Genomic DNA, 20,826 nt, shown 5'->3' on the forward strand with positions numbered 1-20,826 from the left:
AAGAAGAAGAAGAAGAAGAAGAAGAAGAAGAAGAAGAAGAAGAAGAAACTGAAGCTGATTTCTAATTTAATGTGATTGTGCTACCGGCTGGTGATGGGATTGTATGGATTTTTTTTTCTCAAAAATGTATAAAATTTCACTGCTTTAAAGAAATAATATATGATAATTAAACGTATTTCGGAAATAAGAGAATCTTCTTTTGTTCCCCCTAATAGTAGAATATATATCTTAGCCTTGAACTATAAAGAGAACCATGAATTCCATTTCCCCTAGTGTATGGCTTGGAGAAACTGCAATGCTATTAGAACTGGCATAAAACTATTACTCTTTCACAGGATCATCTCTCTTAGAAGAACTGTATAGACATAGCTGCATGTATGTTTGCACAGGATTTATTTTTGCTCTAATGTTTGCAAAATTCCAATAAATATTTAAGAACATAAAAGTGTGGCAGGCTGGAAACCTGCCTGAAAACACCAGGTGTTTTATATTGTCTATGGTTATTTTAAATGAACCATCTGTTTCTATCTCTTTTTGTAGGGCTTTGCTGGTGATGTATAAAAATGCTGATGATTTATGTGGGTTTATTTTATAACCTGCTACTTAGCAAAAATTATTGTAACTAATTTTTAGTTGAATCTCTAGGATTTTCCAAGCAAATCATCATACTATTTGTAAATAGTTTTATTTCCTCATTGCTCATTCTGATTTATTCAATTTCTTCTCTTATTGTAATCGCTAGCATTTCTAGTATAATAATGAATAATGCTTATAACAGGCATCCTTGTTTCACCTCTGATCTTACTGGAAAGGCTTCCAGCTTACCCCCATTATAAATAATAGTTGCTGATGGTTTTAGGTAGATGCTTCTTATCATTTTGAGGAGAAATCCATTTATACCTATGCTTTCAAGTGTTTTTAGTAGGAAACCATGATTTTGTTGTTCTTGTCAAACAGGCCGTTTTGCTACTTTTGTCTGTAGGCCATAGACAAAACTGGATTTCTCAAACATTATGCTAAGTATATTCAATTGTTTTAGGGTCTTCTGTACTCAATCTGTTCTAGTGACTGACTTTTCTGTTTTTTAAACTGGTTCCAAATATTTTTCGTGATTTATCAATAGCCTATTTTTGTAGTATAGTTTGATTCCCAAAGCCTCTTTTCCTTCTCACTTTTTTCCATTATTCCCCTTGAAAATTTTGATCTTTGTTCTTCCTTATGAATTATTGTTTTGCTTTTCTTTTTCCCTAGCTCTATAAAGTAATCCTTTGGCAGTTTGAAATGGCACTGAATTTATAACATAATTTAGGTACTATTTTCATCTTATGACATTTTTGGCATGACCCAACCATGAGTAATTAATTTTTCTGAATATTTATGTCCCTCTATTCCTTAAAAGTGCTTTGCAACTGCATTTACATAATTTCTCTGTATGTCTTGGTAGCTGGCCTCCCAGATATTTTATGCAATATGTAATTATTTTGTTTTTTAGTTTTATTTTTATTCTGAACTTAAAAACCAAAAAAGATCATTTCTATACATACAGCAGAATACAAAAAGAATATGAAATACATGAATCTGTGCTTTTTAAAAAATGTATATAATAATAAATTCTACATGTTACTTTAGGCAGCTAGGTGGCGCAATAGATAGAGGGCTGGGCTCAAAGTCAGGAGGACTTGAATTCAAAAACAGCCTCAGAAACTTTCTAGCTATGTGACCTTGGGCAGGACAACCTCTATTTGTCTATGGATCAGTCATCCACTAGAGAAGGAAATGGCAAATCACTCTAGTATCTTTGCCAAGAAAATCCCATGGCCAGAGCTTCACTGAGTCAGGAAGAGCTGACTGAATGAATTCAGACATGACTGAATGACTAAACAACAAACTTTTTTTCAGGACTGAACTTCCTTTGTTCTTTTCTGTTCATTTTTTAAAAACGTCACAATAAATTCTTTTTAAAAAAATGTCACTACTGCTATCCCTCCCAAACAAAATATCCGTGTGTCCAAAAATGTATGTGTATATGTCTTATCGCACCGTGTGTCCATCAGTTCTTTGTCAAAAGGCTTCACGTTTCATCATAGGTCCCTTAGAAACATGGTTATTAAGTTTTTACAATTTTAATATTCTTATATAAATTGTTTTGGTTTTGCATACTTAACATAATTAACAGCAAAGTAATATTCCATTACCACAATTTGTTCTACCTTTTTCTAATCATCTAAGAGGCAATCAAACGTACCCCCTTAAGTTCTATTTTCTCCTTTTTAATCTTTTAGAAAAAGAAAGTTGTTTTGATTGTGACTCTTCCCTCCCTCCTATTATGTACACTTCCTTTTGCTTCCCCTCCTCTCCATGCTTGTTTCCCTGTTGAAGAGAATGGGAAGGGTAACTGTTTCATTCTTTTATTTATTTATTTTTTTAGTTGAAACCACCAGGTCTTGTTTGATCCTAACTGTGGTTTTGGTACTTGAGTTAGTTTTGTCTAGATGTTTTGCCTTTTTATTTAAATGCAGGAGCTCTATATTTTGGCTATGACATTCCTGGGATTTTTCTTTTTGGGGATACTTTCAGGAAGCTATTTTAAATGATAAGAAATCTGTGGAATAAAGAATTCTTTAGATTTATTCAAGATGTCTGCAGTATAGATTAAAAGTAGAACATCTTGTTTTTTAACACAAAAAGAATTTCAAAAATGTTATTGGGGCTAGGGAATATTTATGGAAATGAAGGTGAACAAAATATATTTGAAGGTGAGGCAGGTTCAATTTACGCAAATCATCACATCTCATCCCATTTAATGTTGTCAATCAACTAACTTCAGTCACTGATCTTATACCAAGGATTCTTAATATTTTTGGAGTCATGAACTCCTCTGGTAATCCAGTGAAGACTATGGACCAAACACAACATAGATTAATGTTTTTAAATACATAAGATAAATTACATAGGGTTAGAAAAGATACTAATTATACTGGAACACAATTATTAAAATATTAAAAAAAAAACTTCATGGTTCCCAGGTTAAGAACCCCTTCTAACCCCTTCCTTAGACAAGATGTGAGAAGTCTGTTGAAAACCATTTGTTGAATGAAATGATACCAGACAGGAAGTCTGTTCCAATTGGCTGAGAGATTTCATCATAAACTCTGGACAGTAGAAGAGAGAGTGTTTCAACAAACCTTTAAGAAAGAATGGTACAGGGAGTGAGTGGAAAAGCTTTGGCTCTGACCTTGACCTAGCCAGGGTGGGGAACCTGTGACCTTAAGGCCACATGTGGCTCCTCAAGTGTAGCCCTGTGACTGAATCCAAACTTCAGAGAACAAATCCCCTTGATAAAAGAATTTGTTTTGTAAAACTTGAACTCAGTGAAAAGGCCTCACCGAAGGACCTAGAAGACCACATGTGGTCTTGAGGCAGCAGGTTCCCCACCCCTGCTAAGTTCTTTTCCTTTCTGTTCCACTTTGGATAGGGAGTATTCGGAGGGTGTGGGATTTCCCACCCACCTACAGTTGTCCTAGCAGCATCCTCAGATCAGTTGACAGCAATAGTATCTGTGTTGAGAAATTAAGGATAAACTGGACACAAAATCATGGTTTCATAAGGAACCCAGGAAAGAAATTAGACCATGCTTAAGGGAAACTTCTTGGGCAACTCATGAATGAGAGACAATTTCAAGTGATTGGAAGCTGTAAGCTAATTAAGCCCGTTGACTTATGTGCTATCTAAAGCTGAACTCACTTTCCTCAAGCCTCTTACATACTTGTGGGAGAGTGTCACAGAGTGCGGGAGAGTGGGGGGGAAGGGTTGTCTTATTGTACACGTTAGTAAATACTCCTTTCTAAGAGCTACTTTAAGCTGGCTGACTAAATACTTTTTATTTTCTCAGGGTAGAAAACTACAAATATTAAGTTAAAATATTTTCTTTTGAGAAAAAAACATATACTTCATACTTTTTACAAAGTATTTATATTAAGGTATCTCTCCATTGTCCTTTGAGAGCCCCCTATTTTGATTCCACTTCTGAGATTATGATGCTGTGGACAGTAGAATTTTAGCTAGAGAAATTAGCTTTAAATTTTGATGTCTGACTTAATAGTTGTCTAATCTTAATAGACTTAACCTCTCTGGGTCTTAGTGTTCTCACCTGTAAAATAAGAATGTTGATTTGTATGATTTCTAATATATAAAACATAAGATGCATAATTGTTCCTGTAAATTAAGTTGAAGGTAGAAAGGATTAATTTTTTAAGGTATTCAGACAACCTGTTGAGTACCCTACCTCTTCCAAGCAAGTTCCTATTTAGTTAATGGAAAAAAACATTGTTTGGATGAGCAATAATTTCATTCAGAAAAACAAATCACACACACATACATACATAACACACACACACACACATATGTGTGTATAGTTACAAAAGACCCATATATAATTGAATATCCATGTTGTCAGCCCCTCAGCACACTTAATTTGAATGAAGAATTAAGCTCCTTTCTCTGGTTTTGTTTGGAAGCATGTTTATGTAAATGGAACTATTGGCGCCAAAAAATTCTATAGCATAGTTCCACATAAAATATTAAATTGCAATTGTAGGTAGCTCCATTGGAGTGAAATGCCTTGTAGAATTTTTGCATATACCTCTGAGAGGGACATGTACATAAAACTCAAACAAACTAACAAAATCAGAGTAAAAGTCATAAAGTGGGGTTCAATTCCGATGTGTATTTCATATTGTGTGAGCTGGGTGCATTTGTTATTGCAAAAATGAGGAAAAAAACATTAAATTCAATGAATCAAAAGCCATTTGTTTACTATTCACAAATGGCATAGATGAATACATTTTATTTGGGGGGGATGATTGGGGTTAAATGACTTGCCCAAGGTCACACGGGTAGTGTTAAGTATCTGAGGCTGAATTTGAACTCAGGTCCTCCTGACTCCAGGGCCGGTGCTCTATTCACTGTGCCACCTAGCCGCCCCAGATGACTACATTTTAAAAAGAAACAGATCTTCTATACAGATATTCTCCCCAATCTATACAGAGGCAAGAGTTCAAAGGTAATCACAGCACTTTATTTTGATGGCAATGTCACATCTTCTGCTTATTCCTAAAAGTAGTCAGGTAAAACCAAGTACTTCTTGAGCAAATTTAAAAGTGAATAAGTTGTTTTCTTTCCAGGAAGCTATATGTACTAATTGAAGTGGAAAATTTATATACTCTGAAAGGCTAATGTCTAGACTCCTACCTGCCAATTTATAAAAAAGCTACCGTTTCCTAATTAGGTCTTTTTTTTTTTCCCTTTCCAAGGTGAAAAACAAAGGAGTCACAATGTTGGAAAAATTTGAGTGTTGGAAATTCAGGACTGAAAAGGAACTTAAAAGATCCATTTAGTTCAATCGTCTTATTTTATAAGTGAAGAAAAGAAATCCAGAAACTTTAAGTGACTTGGGTCATGTAATTAGCTAACACAGGAGGTAGAAGCAAAACCCAGGTCTTCTCATTCCTAGCCCAGTGAATTTTGTGCTCATAAAATGAGAAATTCAAATGAAAATTTGAGTTACTATAAAAGGGTAAAATGTGCAGTTCTGAGAACTATCCAACATTTCTCTAAAACATCTAAAGATTAAAATATTATATTTTCTTTGTACTTTACCAGATAAAACTAAAATGTTTAAGTCATGTGTGTGGCTGTTTTTTTTTTTTTAAACATTTCGCATCCCTTGAATCCTACTGATAGGCATAATACCTTTGTTTCCCATGAGTTATTTGCTCTTAGAGATGAAGGATAAGTGAAAATTCTAATATTCTGTTTTTGGCATCACAATTTTCTCTGTAGTGATAAATGTATCACTCAAAAATTTCTTAATAACATCAAGTAGAGGCAGAACTTAGGAAATAAACTCTATAGTAACGTTTGCATAAGACACTTAAATCAAAGAGAGCAAATAAAACTGTGAAGGAGGAACTATTTAAAATTGTTGCTCTCTGAAGTAGTGACTTTCAAAATCATAGTTTAGCTACTTTAAACTCTTGACTCTAGCAAACAATAGTTTGCTATCAGTGCTATACTAAAATGGAAACATAAAAATAAAGGGTGGTAGCTTCCCTTCTGAACTGAGATCTTTTAATGTTTCATGTTCCTATGTTAAAGGAGTAAGACAGCAATGTGGTTCCAGAGGAAGAAGCAAAGAGGATGAAGAGGGAGTTGGAAAATATGCAAAAGGGGATACGAGTTAGAGTGGTTAAGTGATATACATCTGTCTGCATTATATATACCTTTTTATACTGTCTACAAACTTCACAATTTAATTAAAGAATATTTAAATCATGTAGATTCCATCTTTGGCTCTCAATATTCACATATGTTACATCATATGTCAAAACTATGCTTACTGAATTCATTCCACTGAACAGGTCACCTGATCCTACATGAGCTGTGTGAACAAAGTTTGTTGGCTCGCCTATCATGCTTCGGTCAATCCTCCGTCTCCTTTTCTAAAAATGAGAAGAAAACAAAACCAAAATCAGCTGTATGTGAAAAGAATAAAAAATTTTCCATTTAAAATTAATTTCTACATTTGGGATAACTGAATTGGTACAATGAATTTCTTAAAATGCTAATGAAATATTTTTTTCGTTGTTTCTTTTTATTGTTATTTTTTTCATTTTTCAAATGCTTTATTAACTTCTGATTTACATCATTCATTTCCACTAGATTTTGAGTTACACATTTTCCCCCCGTTTTTCCCCTACCCACCATCCCAAAATAGCAATCCCACAGGATATCCCCTCCTCCAATCTGCTCTCTCCCATACCCCCTTCGACTTTTCTGGTAGGGCATGGTGGATCTATATGCCCCAGTGCTTGTATATCTTATTTCCTAATTACATGTAAAATAGTATTAATAATAGTATATATAATATGTGTGTGTACATATATATATATGTATATAATTTTAAACATTTGATTTTAAAACTTTGAATTCCAGATTCATTCCCTTCCTCCCTTGTCACCCACCCTTACTGGGAAGATAAACAGTTGAGTATAGGTTGTACATGTGTAGCTAATGCAAAACATTAACATAGTAGTTATATTGTAAAAGACTGACTATATTTCCTTCCCTCCTATCCCACCTCCCACTTGTTTTATTCTCTACTTTGATCCCGTCCCTTTTCAAAAGTGGGTGCTTCCAACATCCCTCGCTCCCAGCCTGCCCTCCCTTCCATCATCCCCCCTCTCATCCCCTTCCTCCCTACTCTCCTGTACGGTGAGATACTCTATTTAGTGTGTATTTCATTCTCTCCCCAAGCCAAATTCAATGAGAATAAGGCTGACCTATTCTCTTTTGCCTTCCTATTCTTCCCTTCCATTGTAACCATTTTCCCTTACCTCTTCTAAATGAGAGAGTTTACCCCATTCTGTCTCTCCCCGTCTCCTCTCATTATATTCCTCTCTCACCTCTTAATTTCACCTTTTAAGTATCATCCCTGTGCCCTCTATCTATGTATACCTGTAAATATATATACACACATTCACATTTCATACACCCATACACCCTCTGATGTAACCATATATATAAATATATATGTGTATATATATGTATATATATTTCTATTCCCTTCAACTATTTTCATACTGAGAAAAGTTTCATAAGTTACAATTATTGTTTTTCCATGTTGGAATGTTAATAGTTCAACTTTGATAAGTGGCTTCTGATTTCTTTTCTCTGTTTACCTTCTCAAGCTTCTTGCTTCTTGTATCTGAATGTCAAATTTTTTATTCAACTCTGGTTTTTTCATCAAGAATGCTTGAAAGTCCTCTAGTCCACTGAATGACCATATTTTCCCCTGAAACATGATACTCAGAGTTTTGCTGGGTAAGTGATTCTTGGTTTTAATACCAGCTCCTTTGCCCTCTGGAATATCATATTCCTGGCCCTTCGATCCCTCAGTGTAGAAGCTGCCAGATCCTGGGTTATCCTGATTGTGTTTCCACAATATTCAAATTGTTTCTTCCTGGCTGCTTGTAATATTCTCTCCTTGATCTGGGAATTCCAGAACTGGCTATAATATTCCTAGGAGTTTTCTTTTTGGGATCTTTTTCAGAAGCTGATCAGTGGATTTTTCAACCTCTATTTTGCCTTCTGGTTCTAAAACATAACGGCAATTTTCCTTGAGAATTTCTTGGAGGATGATTTCTATGTTCTGTCTTTGATCATGGCTTTCAGTTAGTCCAATAATTTTTAAATTATCTCTCCTGGATCTATTTTCCAGGTCATTGGTTTTTCCAGTGAGATATTTTACATTGCCTTTTATTCTTTCATTTGTTTGGATCTGTTTAACAGCATCTTGATTTCTCTTAATTGCACTAGCTTCCCTCTGGTCCATTCTAAATCTGAAGGAATGATTCTCCTTGGTGAGCTTTTGAGATTCTTTTTCCATCTGGCAAATTCGGCTTTTTATGGCATTCCTCTCCTCATTGCCTTTTTGAGCCTCTTTTGCCATTTGAGTTAGTCTATTTTTTAAGTTGTGATTTTCCTCAGTCAGGCTTGTTGACTCTCATTTCGTAATTTTCTTGCGTCATTCTCATTTCTCTTCCCAATTTTTCCTCCACTTCTCTTATCTACTTCTTAAGGTCCTCTATGGCCTGTAACCAGCTCGTATTTTCCTTTGAAGCTTTTGGTGCAGGAGTTCTGACTTCACTGTCTTCCTCCTGTTCCATGCTTTGATCCTTTTTGTCCCCAGAATAGGAGTCTAATGTTGGATTGTTCTGTTTGTTTTGCTTTCTTTGCCAGGTCATGTCACCCCTCAGTCACTTGACCCCTGGGCTTTTTGCCACAGTAGGACTTTGCCACCAGACAGGGGAGCTTCTGCTCCAAATGCTGGGGTTTTCTCAGCTACTGGAGGTTTTAGTTGGGTGCCCTCTTGTAATGGGAATGCAAATTTTTGAGATCTTCCCTGCCCCTAGGCTAAAGTACACCTGGAGCCTGGGGTGGGAGGCTTGTTTTTCAGTAGATACTTCTTCATTGGCCAGTGAGTCAATAAGGTTACATTCTCTGAGCCAGGAGAAGGCTATATAAGCCCTGATGTGTAGCTTTGTTTTGGGGCTCACTTTGAAAAGTATTCTGTGATTTGATGAAACTCTGGGCTAGCTGTTGTCCAGAGCCCCCCAGCTTTGAAACCCAGATGTTGTTTGGTATGGATGTAATGGTTGGACAGTTTGAAAATCTGTCTACTTGATCTGTTTCTGTCTTGATAATTCTGTCTATATATTCTGAAGTTCGGGGTGCTGACCTTTTTCCCCTGAGCGAGGTAAACGATACATGTCTGACTGATTAAAGTATGCTTGTTAACCCATTTTGAGTTGCTTTCCTTTATCAAAGCAGATCCAAGAACCTGTGTGAGCAGCCACCCTGGGGACACTGGGGTGCTTGCTGCTACACCTCTCTGAAGCCTCCATATGCTCTGGCGAGCTGGTCATATACCCAGGACCTCCACCCTACACTGCAACCCAGATCCAAGCAAGTTACCCCTCAGACTGGTCGCTTGGCCCCCTACAGTCTGCAGGCCAGGAGCTGAAGCTGTAACGTAGTGCTGGCTGCACCAAGGAGGCTCAGTGGCTTCTCGCCCTGGGGGCAAAAGTCGACCCAACTACTCCTCCCAAAGTCCACACTGCACTGACCTCTCACTTTGTCCTTAGCATCTATGTGTTGTTGATAAATCTGTAAACAGCCATAGCTGCTGGTGATCTGGAGTCCCTCCAGCCAGTGGTTGGCCAGGCCCACCCTGAGGCTAAAACCTCTAGTTCATGTGGGCCTGGGCTCGGCTCCCAGAGCGCTGTGCTGGCCAATTCCTGCCGGCCTGCCAGGCTATCCTCAGTGGGAGGTTAGCTTCTCTGTATCATTTTGTGGGTTCTGTAGCTCCAGAGTTTGTTCAGTGTTCCCTTTTACATGAATTGGGGAAGGTGGTAGCTGGAGCCACGTGGAGGTCCTGTTTCTACTCCGCCATCTTGACTCTGCCCCCAATGCTAATCAAATATTGAACTTTAAGGGTATTGTCAGAATCATACATCGCTCTAACTCAAGAACTTAGTCCTAGTCCAGATATTTATAGAATAAGCATTTAAATTTCACAATGAAAAAAAAAAAGAAGAAAGCAAAGGTAGGAAAAGAAAAATTACTTTCATCAGTCAGCACGTATCCTATGCCATTAGCACGAATGGGCTACAAATCAGCAGTGTTAAAAAAGAAGTGTGATCTCACTCAGAAATTTTTTTGCTACTCAAAGTTTTCATTGAGTTTTATTGTTTGAAGTATTGGTCTCAGAAGTCATTGTTTTCTAAAGTCATCCATAAATATATTGACTGTAATTTGATGTCACATTATCTGTAACCATGAACTACTATCATTCAATCTAAGGGTCACTATAATAATTTTCTGCACTGTATCATATATGTTTTGTGTTTCTTTTTTGGGTTCCTCTCCTGTATCACATCCGCTAGCCATAGCTGTGCCTCGGGATTCTGGACTAGATCCTCTTTTCTCCCCCTCTACAGCTATACTAGGTAATCTCATCAGTTCCCATAGATTTAATTACTATCTATGCTGATGATTCTCAAATCCACCTATCCTGCCCCAATGTCTCTTCTGACCTCCAATCTCACATCTTGAACTGCCTTTCAGACATCTTGAACTGGATGTCCAGTAGACACCTTAAACCCAATATGTCCAAAATGGAACCCATTATCTTTTCCTCTAAATCCTCCTCTTCTTCCACTTTCCCTATCCCTATAGAGGGTGGCACCATCCTCCCAGTCCTGGCCCACAAGCAAAGAGTCATCCTCAACTCCTTGCTATCCCTCACACCGCCAGATGTGAGGAGTTCACAAGGTTTGCTGATTTCACCTTTGCACTGTATTTTGAATATGCCTCCTTCTCTCATCTGACCATGCTACCATTCTGGTGCAGGCCCTCATCACCTCACACCTGTTGGGTCTGCCTGCCTCAAGTCTTTCTGCTCCAATCCATCCTCCATACAGTAGCTAAAGTCATAAATACAGATCTAATCGTCTCACCTCCCCTCTTCAACAAACGCCAGTAGCTCCCTCTTGTCTCCAGGACTAAACACAAAATGTTCTGTTTGGCATCCAAAACCCTTTATAACCCATCCCCCTCCTACCTGTTCAGTCTTATACATTATTCTCTAACACATATTCTTTGATTCAGTGACTCTTGCCTCCCTGCTGTTTCACAAACAAAGACAATCCATCTCTCTGCTCCAGGTATTTTCTCTGATGTCCCCCTGCTTGGAATGCTTTTTCCCCCCTCCACTTCAACCACAGACCTCCCTGGCTACCTTTAAGTCCCAACTAAAATTCTATCATTTATTGGAAGGCTTCCCTAATCCTTCTTAATTCTAGTACCTTCCCTCTGTTGATTATTTCCTATTTTTCTTGCAAATGGCTTGGTTAGCAGATATTTGTTTGTATACTGTCTCTCCCCCTTAGACTGCAAGCCCCTAGAGGAAAGGAAATGTCTTCTGCCTCTTTTTGTGTAGTCAGTGCTTACCACAGTGTCTGGAACAACTTGATAAATGTTTATTGGCTGACTGGTAGAGGAGAACACAGAGTGGGAAGGTAAGGAGAAGGATAGATTCAGGGAGATATTATTCATAAACAAAACAAACTCTAATCACAGGAGGTAAACTGTGAAGGGAAAGACAGAAAAGATAAGAATCTGCTTGAGGGAAAAAGGGGGTAGAAGCAAAGAAAGGAAAAAGTATAAAAGAATAGGATTGGGGGGGAATACAAAATAAATGACCATACTTTTGAATATGAATGGGATAAATCCATAGACTACAAGCATACTATATAAATCCATAGACTAGCAGAATGGATTGAGGAATCTAACAATATGTTATTCACAAGAAACATAACTGAACATAAAAATTTTCATGAAATTAAAATAAGGGGATTAGGCTAGAACAAAACACATTATTCTTCAGCTGAAGTTTTAAAAAGTTTTCTCTGACAAGGCAATAGCAGAAACAGACTTGATTAAGAGACAAATTACATAATTACGAAATGTACCATCAATAATTAATATCAATTTATAACATATATGCACCCAAAAGTATAAGATCTAAATACTTAAAAAGAGAATCTAAAGCAAGACAGGAGATCACAATATACCCCTTTCAGGATCAGACAAACATAATTTAAAAAAATAAACAAGAAAGAATTGAAGGAATTGAAAATAGGTTTAGAAATGTTAAATGATAAAATTCTGATGATTACTGAAAAGGAACAGAAAGGAATGTATGTAATTCTTAGCTGTGCACGACACCTTTATAAAAACTAATCATGATTAAGACAAAAACTCAAAATGTAGAAAAGCAAAAATATCAAATACATCTTTTATTGACCATAATACAAAAACTTATATTCCAAAAAGCTGAAGAAATTTTTGAAAATTAATAGATTAAAAGACATAATCTTTAATTAAAGATGAGTCAAAGAAAAAAACTGTACAATGGAAAAGTTCATGAATGATAATGTTAACAATGAGACAACATGCCAAAATTTTTGGAATGTAACTAAAGCAATCCTTAGGGAAAACTCATATCTCTAAACACTTTCACAAAGATCAACAAAATTGGGTATGCAAGTGAAAAAAAAAACACTAGAAGACTAACAAACACATGAATTTATAAACTAGAAGCTGATTGAATTAAAAAAGGGGAACATCAAATTACTTATACTAAATTTGAGAAAGATGAATTCACAACCAGTGAAGAAATTATTCGATAGTATTTCACCCAATCATATATTACAAAAATGAAAACCTAAGCGAAAAGGACGGATATTTACAAAAAAATAAAATGTCTGTGTTAGCAGAACAAGAAACAAGAAGATAACAATTTCAGCCAAATTTCAAGATACAAATTAATCACATTATGTTTTTATTGCCAGTTAAATGTAGCAAGAAGACAGAGGAAGAGAAATTCCACTTAAAACAAGTGGCTGGTGGTTCTCCTTTACACTCGAAGAGGACCAAAACAACATTATCTACGTACAGTCCCTCTGACTGTGGCTGATCAGACCAACATGACCTCAAGAGGCTCTACAAGAGGTTGGGCACAAATAGCCCATATGAACATTTGGGATAGAGATGTCTCTAAATTTGCTCATCTCATGTTTCCTTTGATCTATAGCAATTCTACTTTGCTCATAGAGCACAGTGCCTTCTTTGAAGTGAACACACCATGATGGACCATCTTGTGCCAGTGTCTCCCATGTCTCCCAATTAATATTAATGTTCTTTAGAGAGACCAAGAGAATGACCTTGTATTACTTTTGACTTCAGTGTGAGAAGTTATTGTTATAACTAACCTTTCTGGTTTAAAACAACTAGAGTTGTTTTCCCTGAAAGGCTATCTACTAAGAAACACACAGGAATATATGAATACAATTATAAAACAATTTTTTACACAAATATAGACCTAGGGAAGCAGACCCAAGATAGTGGAGAAAAGGCAGGGACTTAGCTGAGCTCTCCCCAAAACCCCTTTAAATAATGCCTCAAAACAAATATTAGAGTGGTAGAAACCATAAAAGGAGGGAATGAAACAATTTTCCAGCACAAGACAACTTAAAAAATTAGCTGGAAAGGTCTATTAGAGGAACACAGTCCAGCACAAGCTGTTCCAGTGCATACTGGACCCAAGCAAACCAGCAGTGGGGCCTTTGGAGTAACTGAATCAGTGGCAGCAGTCGTGGTTTCTGAACCTCTCAGCCCATAGATGGTAAGGGGGTCAATAAGTGGTCAGAAGGAGATTATAGGAGTCCCTTTGCTGACACCATGGACATAACTCTGTTGCATTGCTCATACTTGGATCTGGGTCACAGTTCTGGGTCTCAGTCCCAGAGCGAGGAGGAGCATTAGCACACCAGAGTTTGAGGTTGGAGGGGAACAGGGACCCTAGCCACAGTTTCAGGGAAGAAAAAAGTATTTGTGGTCACTCACAGATTAGAGTACAGGTCAGGGGAGTATTAAAGACATCCCTCCCTAGATCATACCACCTTGGAAGAAGCAAAAACTTATACGTCCCCCAGAGATACCTCTGAAAACAGCTGCACAAAAAAGCTGAAGCTTGGGATGGTTCCCCTCCAATCCAGAAGAACCCCACTTTAGCACAGAATTAAAAGTCAAGAAGTAGGCTGGAAAATGAGCAAACAGCAGAAAAAGTCAGTATCCTGACTAAACAGAAAGTTACTAGGGTGACACAAACTTAGAAGACAACAAAGTCAAAATTCCTATATCCAAAGCCTCAGAGAAAAACATTTATTAGCCCCAGGCCATGGAAGATCTCAAAAAGGATTTTAAAAATCAAGTAAGAGAGGGAGAGGAAAAATTGAGAAGAAAAATGACAGTGATGCAAGAAAATCATGAAAAAAAAAGTCAACAGTTTGGTAAAGGAAGCACAAAAAAAAAAAATACTGAAGAAAACAGCACCTTATAAAACAGAATAGACCAGGGGCAGCTAGGTGGTGCAGTGAATAGAACACTGGCCCTGAGTTCAAATCCGTCCTCAGAAACTTAACACAAAAACTAGCTGTGTGACCTTGGGCAAGTCACTTAACCCCAACTGCCCTCCAAAAAGCAAAAAAAAACAAACAAACCCAAAAACAAAACAAAACAAAAAAAACAGAACAGATCAAATGGTAAAAGAGGCACAAAAATCCAATGAAGAGAATACCTTAAAAAGCAGAATTGGCAAAATGGAAAAAGATTTACAAAAATTCACTAAAGAGAAAAACTCCTTAAAAAGCAGAATCGGTCAAATGGAAAAAGGAGGTAAAGAAACTCACTGAAAAAAATAATTCCTTAAAAATTAGAATGGGGTGGGGTGTGGCTAGGTGGTGGAGTGAATAGAGCACCAACCCTGGAGTCAGGAGGACCTCAGTTCAAATCCGACCTCAGACACTTAACACTTACTAGCCATGTAAGCTTGGACAAGTCACTTAACCCCAACTGCCTTGCCTTCCCCCCTCCAAAAAAGCAAAAGGAAAAAAGAAAAAAAAAATTAGAATTGGGCAAGTGGAAGCTAAAGACTTTATGAAACATTAAGAAATAAACGAACAAAAAAAAAAAGTCAAAAGAGTGAAAAAAATATATGATGTGAAATATCTCACTGGAAAAACAACTGATCTGGAAAACAGATATAGGAGAGATTGTTTAAGAACTATTGGACTACCTAAAAACATGACCAAAAAGAGCCTAGACATCAGCTTTCAAGAAATTATCAAGTAAAATAACCTTGATATTCTAGAACTAGAAAGCAACATGAAATGGAAAGAATCCATGGATCACCTTCTGAAAGAGATCCCCAAGTAAAAATGCCCAGGAATATTAAAGCCAGATTATAGCCAGGTCAAGGAGAAAATACTGCAAGTAGCCAGAAAGAATTCAAACATCATGTTGTCACAGTCAGGATAACACAATAAGGATCAGAATACTTGGAATGATGTTCTGGAGGGCAAAAGAGCTAGCATTACAACCAAGAATCACCTATCCAGGGGCGGCCAGGTAGCACAGCGAGTAAGAGCACCGGCTCCAGTGTCAGACTGACCTGGAGATCGAATCCCGGGCTCAGACACTTAGCACCCAACCAGAAACACCTGAACGTGTAACCTTGAGCAAGTTACTTAACCCCAATTGCTTAGGGGCAGCCAGGTGGCTCAGCGAGTAAGAGCACCGGTTCCAGTGTCGGGATGACCTGGATCAAATCCCGGGCTCAGACACTCAGCACCACACCCAGAAATAACTGGCCGTGTAACCTTGAGCAAGTTGCTTAACCCCGATTGCTTTAAAAAAAAAAATCACCTATCCAGTAAAATTGAGTATAATCCTTCAGAGAACAAATATGCATATTGAATGCAATAGAGGACTTTTTAAGCATTCCTGATGAAAAGACTAGAGATGAATAGAAAATTTTACTTTCAAATACAATGCTCAAAAAAAACCATAAAAAGGTAAACAGGAAAGATAAATCACAAGGGATTCAATAAGGCTAAACCGTTCATATTTTTACATGGGAAAATGATATTTTTACCTCCTAAAAACTTTCTTATTACTAGAGCAGTTAGAAGGAGTATGTATACACAGAGGGTACGGATATGAGGTGAGTATGATGAGATGACTATCTTAAAAAAAAGGAAAATTAAGGGGTGAGAAAGAAAATTGCACTGGGAGAAGGGAAAAAGAGGAGGCAGAATGGAGTAAATTATCTGACATAAAAGAGTACAAAGAGCTTTTATAGTGGAAAAGAAGACGGGGGAGGTAAAAGGGAGCTCATGAACCTCATTCTCATCGGAATCAGCTCAAAGAGGGAATAATATACACACTTAGTTGGATAAAGAAATCTCTCATACCATACAGGAAAGGAAGAGGAGAAGTGGATAAGAGAAGGGAGGATGAAGTAAGAAGTAAAACACTTTTGAGAATGCACAGGGTGAAAAGAGAGAGAGAATAGGATAAATGGGAAAAATAGGATTGAGGGAAATATGTAGTAATCATTACTGTAAAAAAATTATAGCAAGTGTATCTGATAAAGTCTTCATTTCTCAAATATTTAGAAAAAAAGGAGTCAAATTTATAAAAAGAAGAGCCATTACCCAACTGATGAAATGAGAAGGGATTATGTATAAAATTTTTACAGTAACTTTTTCTGATAAAGGTTTCATATCTAATATATGAGAAAGTGGTTCAAATATAGAAAAAGTGACATTCTCCATTCACATATAGGGAGATTCTATATATGTCTTTTCTGAACCCTATCATCATCTCAGGTCTCAAAAGGAAATATATGAATAGGCAGTTTTCAAACTAATCAAAGCTATTTACATTCATATGAAAAAATGTACACCCTTTGACCCAGCAATACCACTACTAAGTCTGTATCCCAAAGAGATTAAAAAAAAAACAGAAAGGAAAAGGATCTATATATACAAAATATTCATAGCAGATTTTTATGGTGGCAAAAAACTGGAAATTGAGAGGATGCCACATCAACTGGGGAATGGCTAATATGCTTGTGATGGAATACTGTTGTGCTATAAGAAATGATGAGCAAGATGCTTTCAGAAAAGCCTGTAAAGACTTACATGAACATCTGTACAAAGTGAAATGAGCAGAGCATGGTACATTGACTGGGGAAGAATTTTTGACTAAGGGATGGGAAAGATCACAGAAGATAAAATGGACAATTCTGGTAAAATTAAAATTTTTGCACAAACAAAATCAATGTGGTTAAAATGAGAAGGGATTATTATCTATAAAATTTTTACAGTAACTTTTTCTGATAAAGGTTTCATATATAATATATGACAAAGGGGCTCAAATATAGAAAAAGCGACATTCTCCATTCACATATGGGGAGATTCTATATATGTCTTTTCTGAACCCTATCATCATCTCAGGTCTCAAAAGGAAGTCAAATAGGATAAGACCTAGGACTGGTTCTGTTATGTCTTGATCTTAGAAATGGAGAATCAAGGGGAAAAAAAATATACGGTGGGGGGGTGAGGGGAAAGAAAGTTTAGTGAAAATTATCTCACATAATCAGCATACCTAAGTAGACATCTAGACAAAATAGGAGGGGGCAGCAACTAACAACTAAACTTCTCTTTTATATGAACAATGCAAATGCATATACATAAAAGTTGGATGCAGAAATAAATTTTAGTCAACACGGAAATAGGAGTTTGAAGAGAAAAGGAAAAATTTTAAGAAGGGAATGATCCTTACTAAACAAAACAAACTCTTTTTTTTAAGGTGCCAATTTTAAATAGATTTTATTCTCCAAGACAATTGCATTTCCACTTGTTTACAGTACTGATAAAGTGCAATGTTGTTCACTTCTCTCCCTCTGCACACATTCAAGTATTCAGAATGCCCAGATTTACACCGTAGCTTAAATGTTACTTTTAAACTGCTACTGCCTTGGCTACAAATTTGAGTCCTTCAATTTTTGGAAAGCTGTGTGAAATGCTCTTTCTGGTGTGTTTAGTCGACCTCTCCAATGGTGGGTCCAGAAGAAGCACCTGCAGATGGGGCTGCTCCACCCCCTGGGAACCCACCAGGCATGCCTCCTAGCATGCCTCCTGTACTCTGGTACAGCTTAGTAATAATGGGGTTGCAGACCTTCTCCAATTCTTTCTGCTGACGCTCAAATTCTTCCTTCTCAGCAGTCTGGTTCTTATCCAGCCAGTTGATTATTTCATTACATTTGTCAAGGATCTTCTGTTTGTTTTCATCACCAATTTTGCCTTGCAGTTTTTCATCCTCTATGGTTGCTTTCATGTTGAAAGCATAAGATTCAAGAGAATTCTTGGAAGACACCTTGTCTCTCTGCTTTTCATCCTCAGCCTTGTATTTCTCAGCCTCCTGGAACATACGCTCAATGTCTTCTTTGCTCAGACGTCCTTTATCATTGGTGATAGTGATCTTGTTCTCCTTGCCTGTGCTCTTATCCACAGCAGAAACATTGAGGATGCCATTTGCATCAATGTCAAATGTTACTTCAATCTGAGGAACACCCCTGGGTGCTGGAGGAATTCCTGTGAGCTCAAATGTGTCAAGCAGATTTTTATCCTTTGTCATTGCTCTCTCACCTTCATAAACCTGAATAAGCACACCACGCTGGTTGTCCAAACAGGTGGTAAAGGTCTGTGTCTGCTTGGTGGGGATGGTGGTATTGCGTTTGATCAGAACGGTCATAACTCCACCAACAGTTTCAATTCCAAGGGAAAGAGGAGTGACATCCAACAACAGCAAGTACTGCACATTCTCAGATTTATCTCCAGACAAAATGGGCAGCCTGGACAGCTGCACCATAAGCAACAGCCTCATCAGGATTGATACTCTTATTGAGCTCCTTGCCATTGAAGAAGTCTTGCAGAAACTTCTGGATTTGGGGATTCGAGTGGAACCCCCCCCCCAGGACGATGTCATGAATCTGAGACTTATCTAGCTTGGCATCTCTTAAGGCCTCCTCCACAGGGTCCAGGATGCCACAGAAAAGATCAGCATTCAGCTCTTTGAAACAGGCTCGGGTGATTGATGTATAGAAGTCGATACCTTCATAGAGGGAATCAATCTCAATACTGGCCTGGGTACTGGAAGAGAGGGTACACTTTACACATTCACAAGCAGTGCGCAGACGGCGAACAGCCCTCTTGTTCTCACTGATGTCCTTCTTGTGCTTTTGCTTGAACTCGGCAATGAAATGGTTAACCATTCGGTTGTCAAAGTCCTCCACACCCAAGTTGGTGTCCCCAACTGTGGACTTGACCTCAAAGATGCCATCTTCAATGGTAAGAATGGAGACATCAAAAGTACCACCTCCAAGGTCAACACATTTCTCTCGGCACCAACCTTTTTGTCCAAGCCATAAGCAATAGCAGCAGCAGTTGGCTCATTGATGATTCGAAGCGCACTGAGACCAGCTATGGTTCCAGCATCTTTGGTGGCCTGACGTTGGGAATCGTTGAAATAGGCTGGTACTGTGACCACAGCATTTGTGACAGTCTTCCCAAGGTAAGCTTCAGCAATTTCTTTCATCTTGGTCAAGACCATAGAAGATACTTCCTCTGGATAGAAACTTTTGGTCTCCTCTTTGTACTCCACTTAGACCTTAGGCCTGCCTGTGTCATTCACCACCATAAAAGGCTAATGCTTCATGTCTGATTGTACAACTGCATCATCAAATCTGCGACCAATCAGATGTTTGGCATCAAAAACTGTGTTGGTGGGGTTCATTGCAACTTGATTCTTTGCAGCATCACCAATTAAATATTCTGTGTCAGTGAAGGCAACGTAGCTTGGGGTGGTCCTGTTTCCTTGGTCATTAGCAATGATCTCCACTTTCCCATGTTGGAAGACTCCCACACAGGAGTAAGTGGTGCCAAGATCAATGCCAACTGCAGGTCCCTTCGACATGGTTGCTGGGGAGTCGGGGGGTCATAGCTGACCACTGTGGAGAGAGAAGGGCTGCTGCTGTGCTGAGTAGCACAAAACAAACTCTTATGTGAAAAATTAGCTTTTTGGGGGGTATCAAAAATCAGAAATCTGACAGGTTCTCATAAATGAGGGAACAGTTGAAGAAAGTAGTAGGTAAATATGACAGAATACTATTGTGCTGTGAGAAATGATGATGGAGTGGGGGGGAAGTTTCAAAGAAAGCAGGAAAGACTTATATGAACAGAATCAAGTAAATAACCAGAAGAACAATTTATACAATGACAACAATATTGTAAAGAAAAACAACTTTGAGAGAATTAAGGACTATGATTAACACAATGACCAACTCTGATTCCAGATGAGAGGTTAAAGATTCAGTGCAGATTGAGACTATTTTTTTTAACATGGCCAATGTAGAAATTTGTTTTGCTTGACTATACATGTTTGTAATAGGGGTTTTATTTTTTTTTCATTCTCAACTGGGGGTAGATGAGATGGAGATAAGGGATATTTTGAACAAGATAAAATATACTTATTAAAAATGAGAAAAGACCAGTAAATTTTGGAATTAAGAATTATTGGTAACTTTGGAGTGAATAGTTTCAGTTAAATAATAAGGTTGGAAGTCAGATGATAAGAGTTTAGAGTAAGAGAGAAGGGAAGAAGAGGAATCAATTATCAACAGCCTTCTCAGTAAGTTTAGCCACAAGAGGGAGAGGAAATTGTATGAGATCTTCATTTTGGGGGGTGAGGGAGTGATGGTAGGGGGTAGAGATGGGCATGTTTATAGACCACAGGGAA

At 37.6% G+C, this 20,826-nt stretch overlaps 1 protein-coding gene across 2 annotated transcripts in view; it reads right to left on the reverse strand.

Moving 5' to 3' along the window:
• Positions 1–20,826, reverse strand: part of CDC42SE2 (CDC42 small effector 2) — a 173,464-nt gene that overhangs the window by 11,331 nt on the left and 141,307 nt on the right. For both annotated transcript variants that reach the window (XM_069088090.1, XM_069088089.1), the window contains one exon: positions 6,399–6,500. In XM_069088090.1, coding sequence (XP_068944191.1) covers positions 6,399–6,500 — 102 coding nt within the window. The remainder of the gene's footprint in view (positions 1–6,398; positions 6,501–20,826) is intronic.

The sequence above is a fragment of the Petaurus breviceps genome, unplaced genomic scaffold, assembly GCF_028583685.1.
Source record: "Petaurus breviceps papuanus isolate PSGF00001 unplaced genomic scaffold, PetGlider_PUasm1.0 184, whole genome shotgun sequence".
NCBI classification, from domain to species: Eukaryota; Metazoa; Chordata; class Mammalia; order Diprotodontia; family Petauridae; genus Petaurus; species Petaurus breviceps.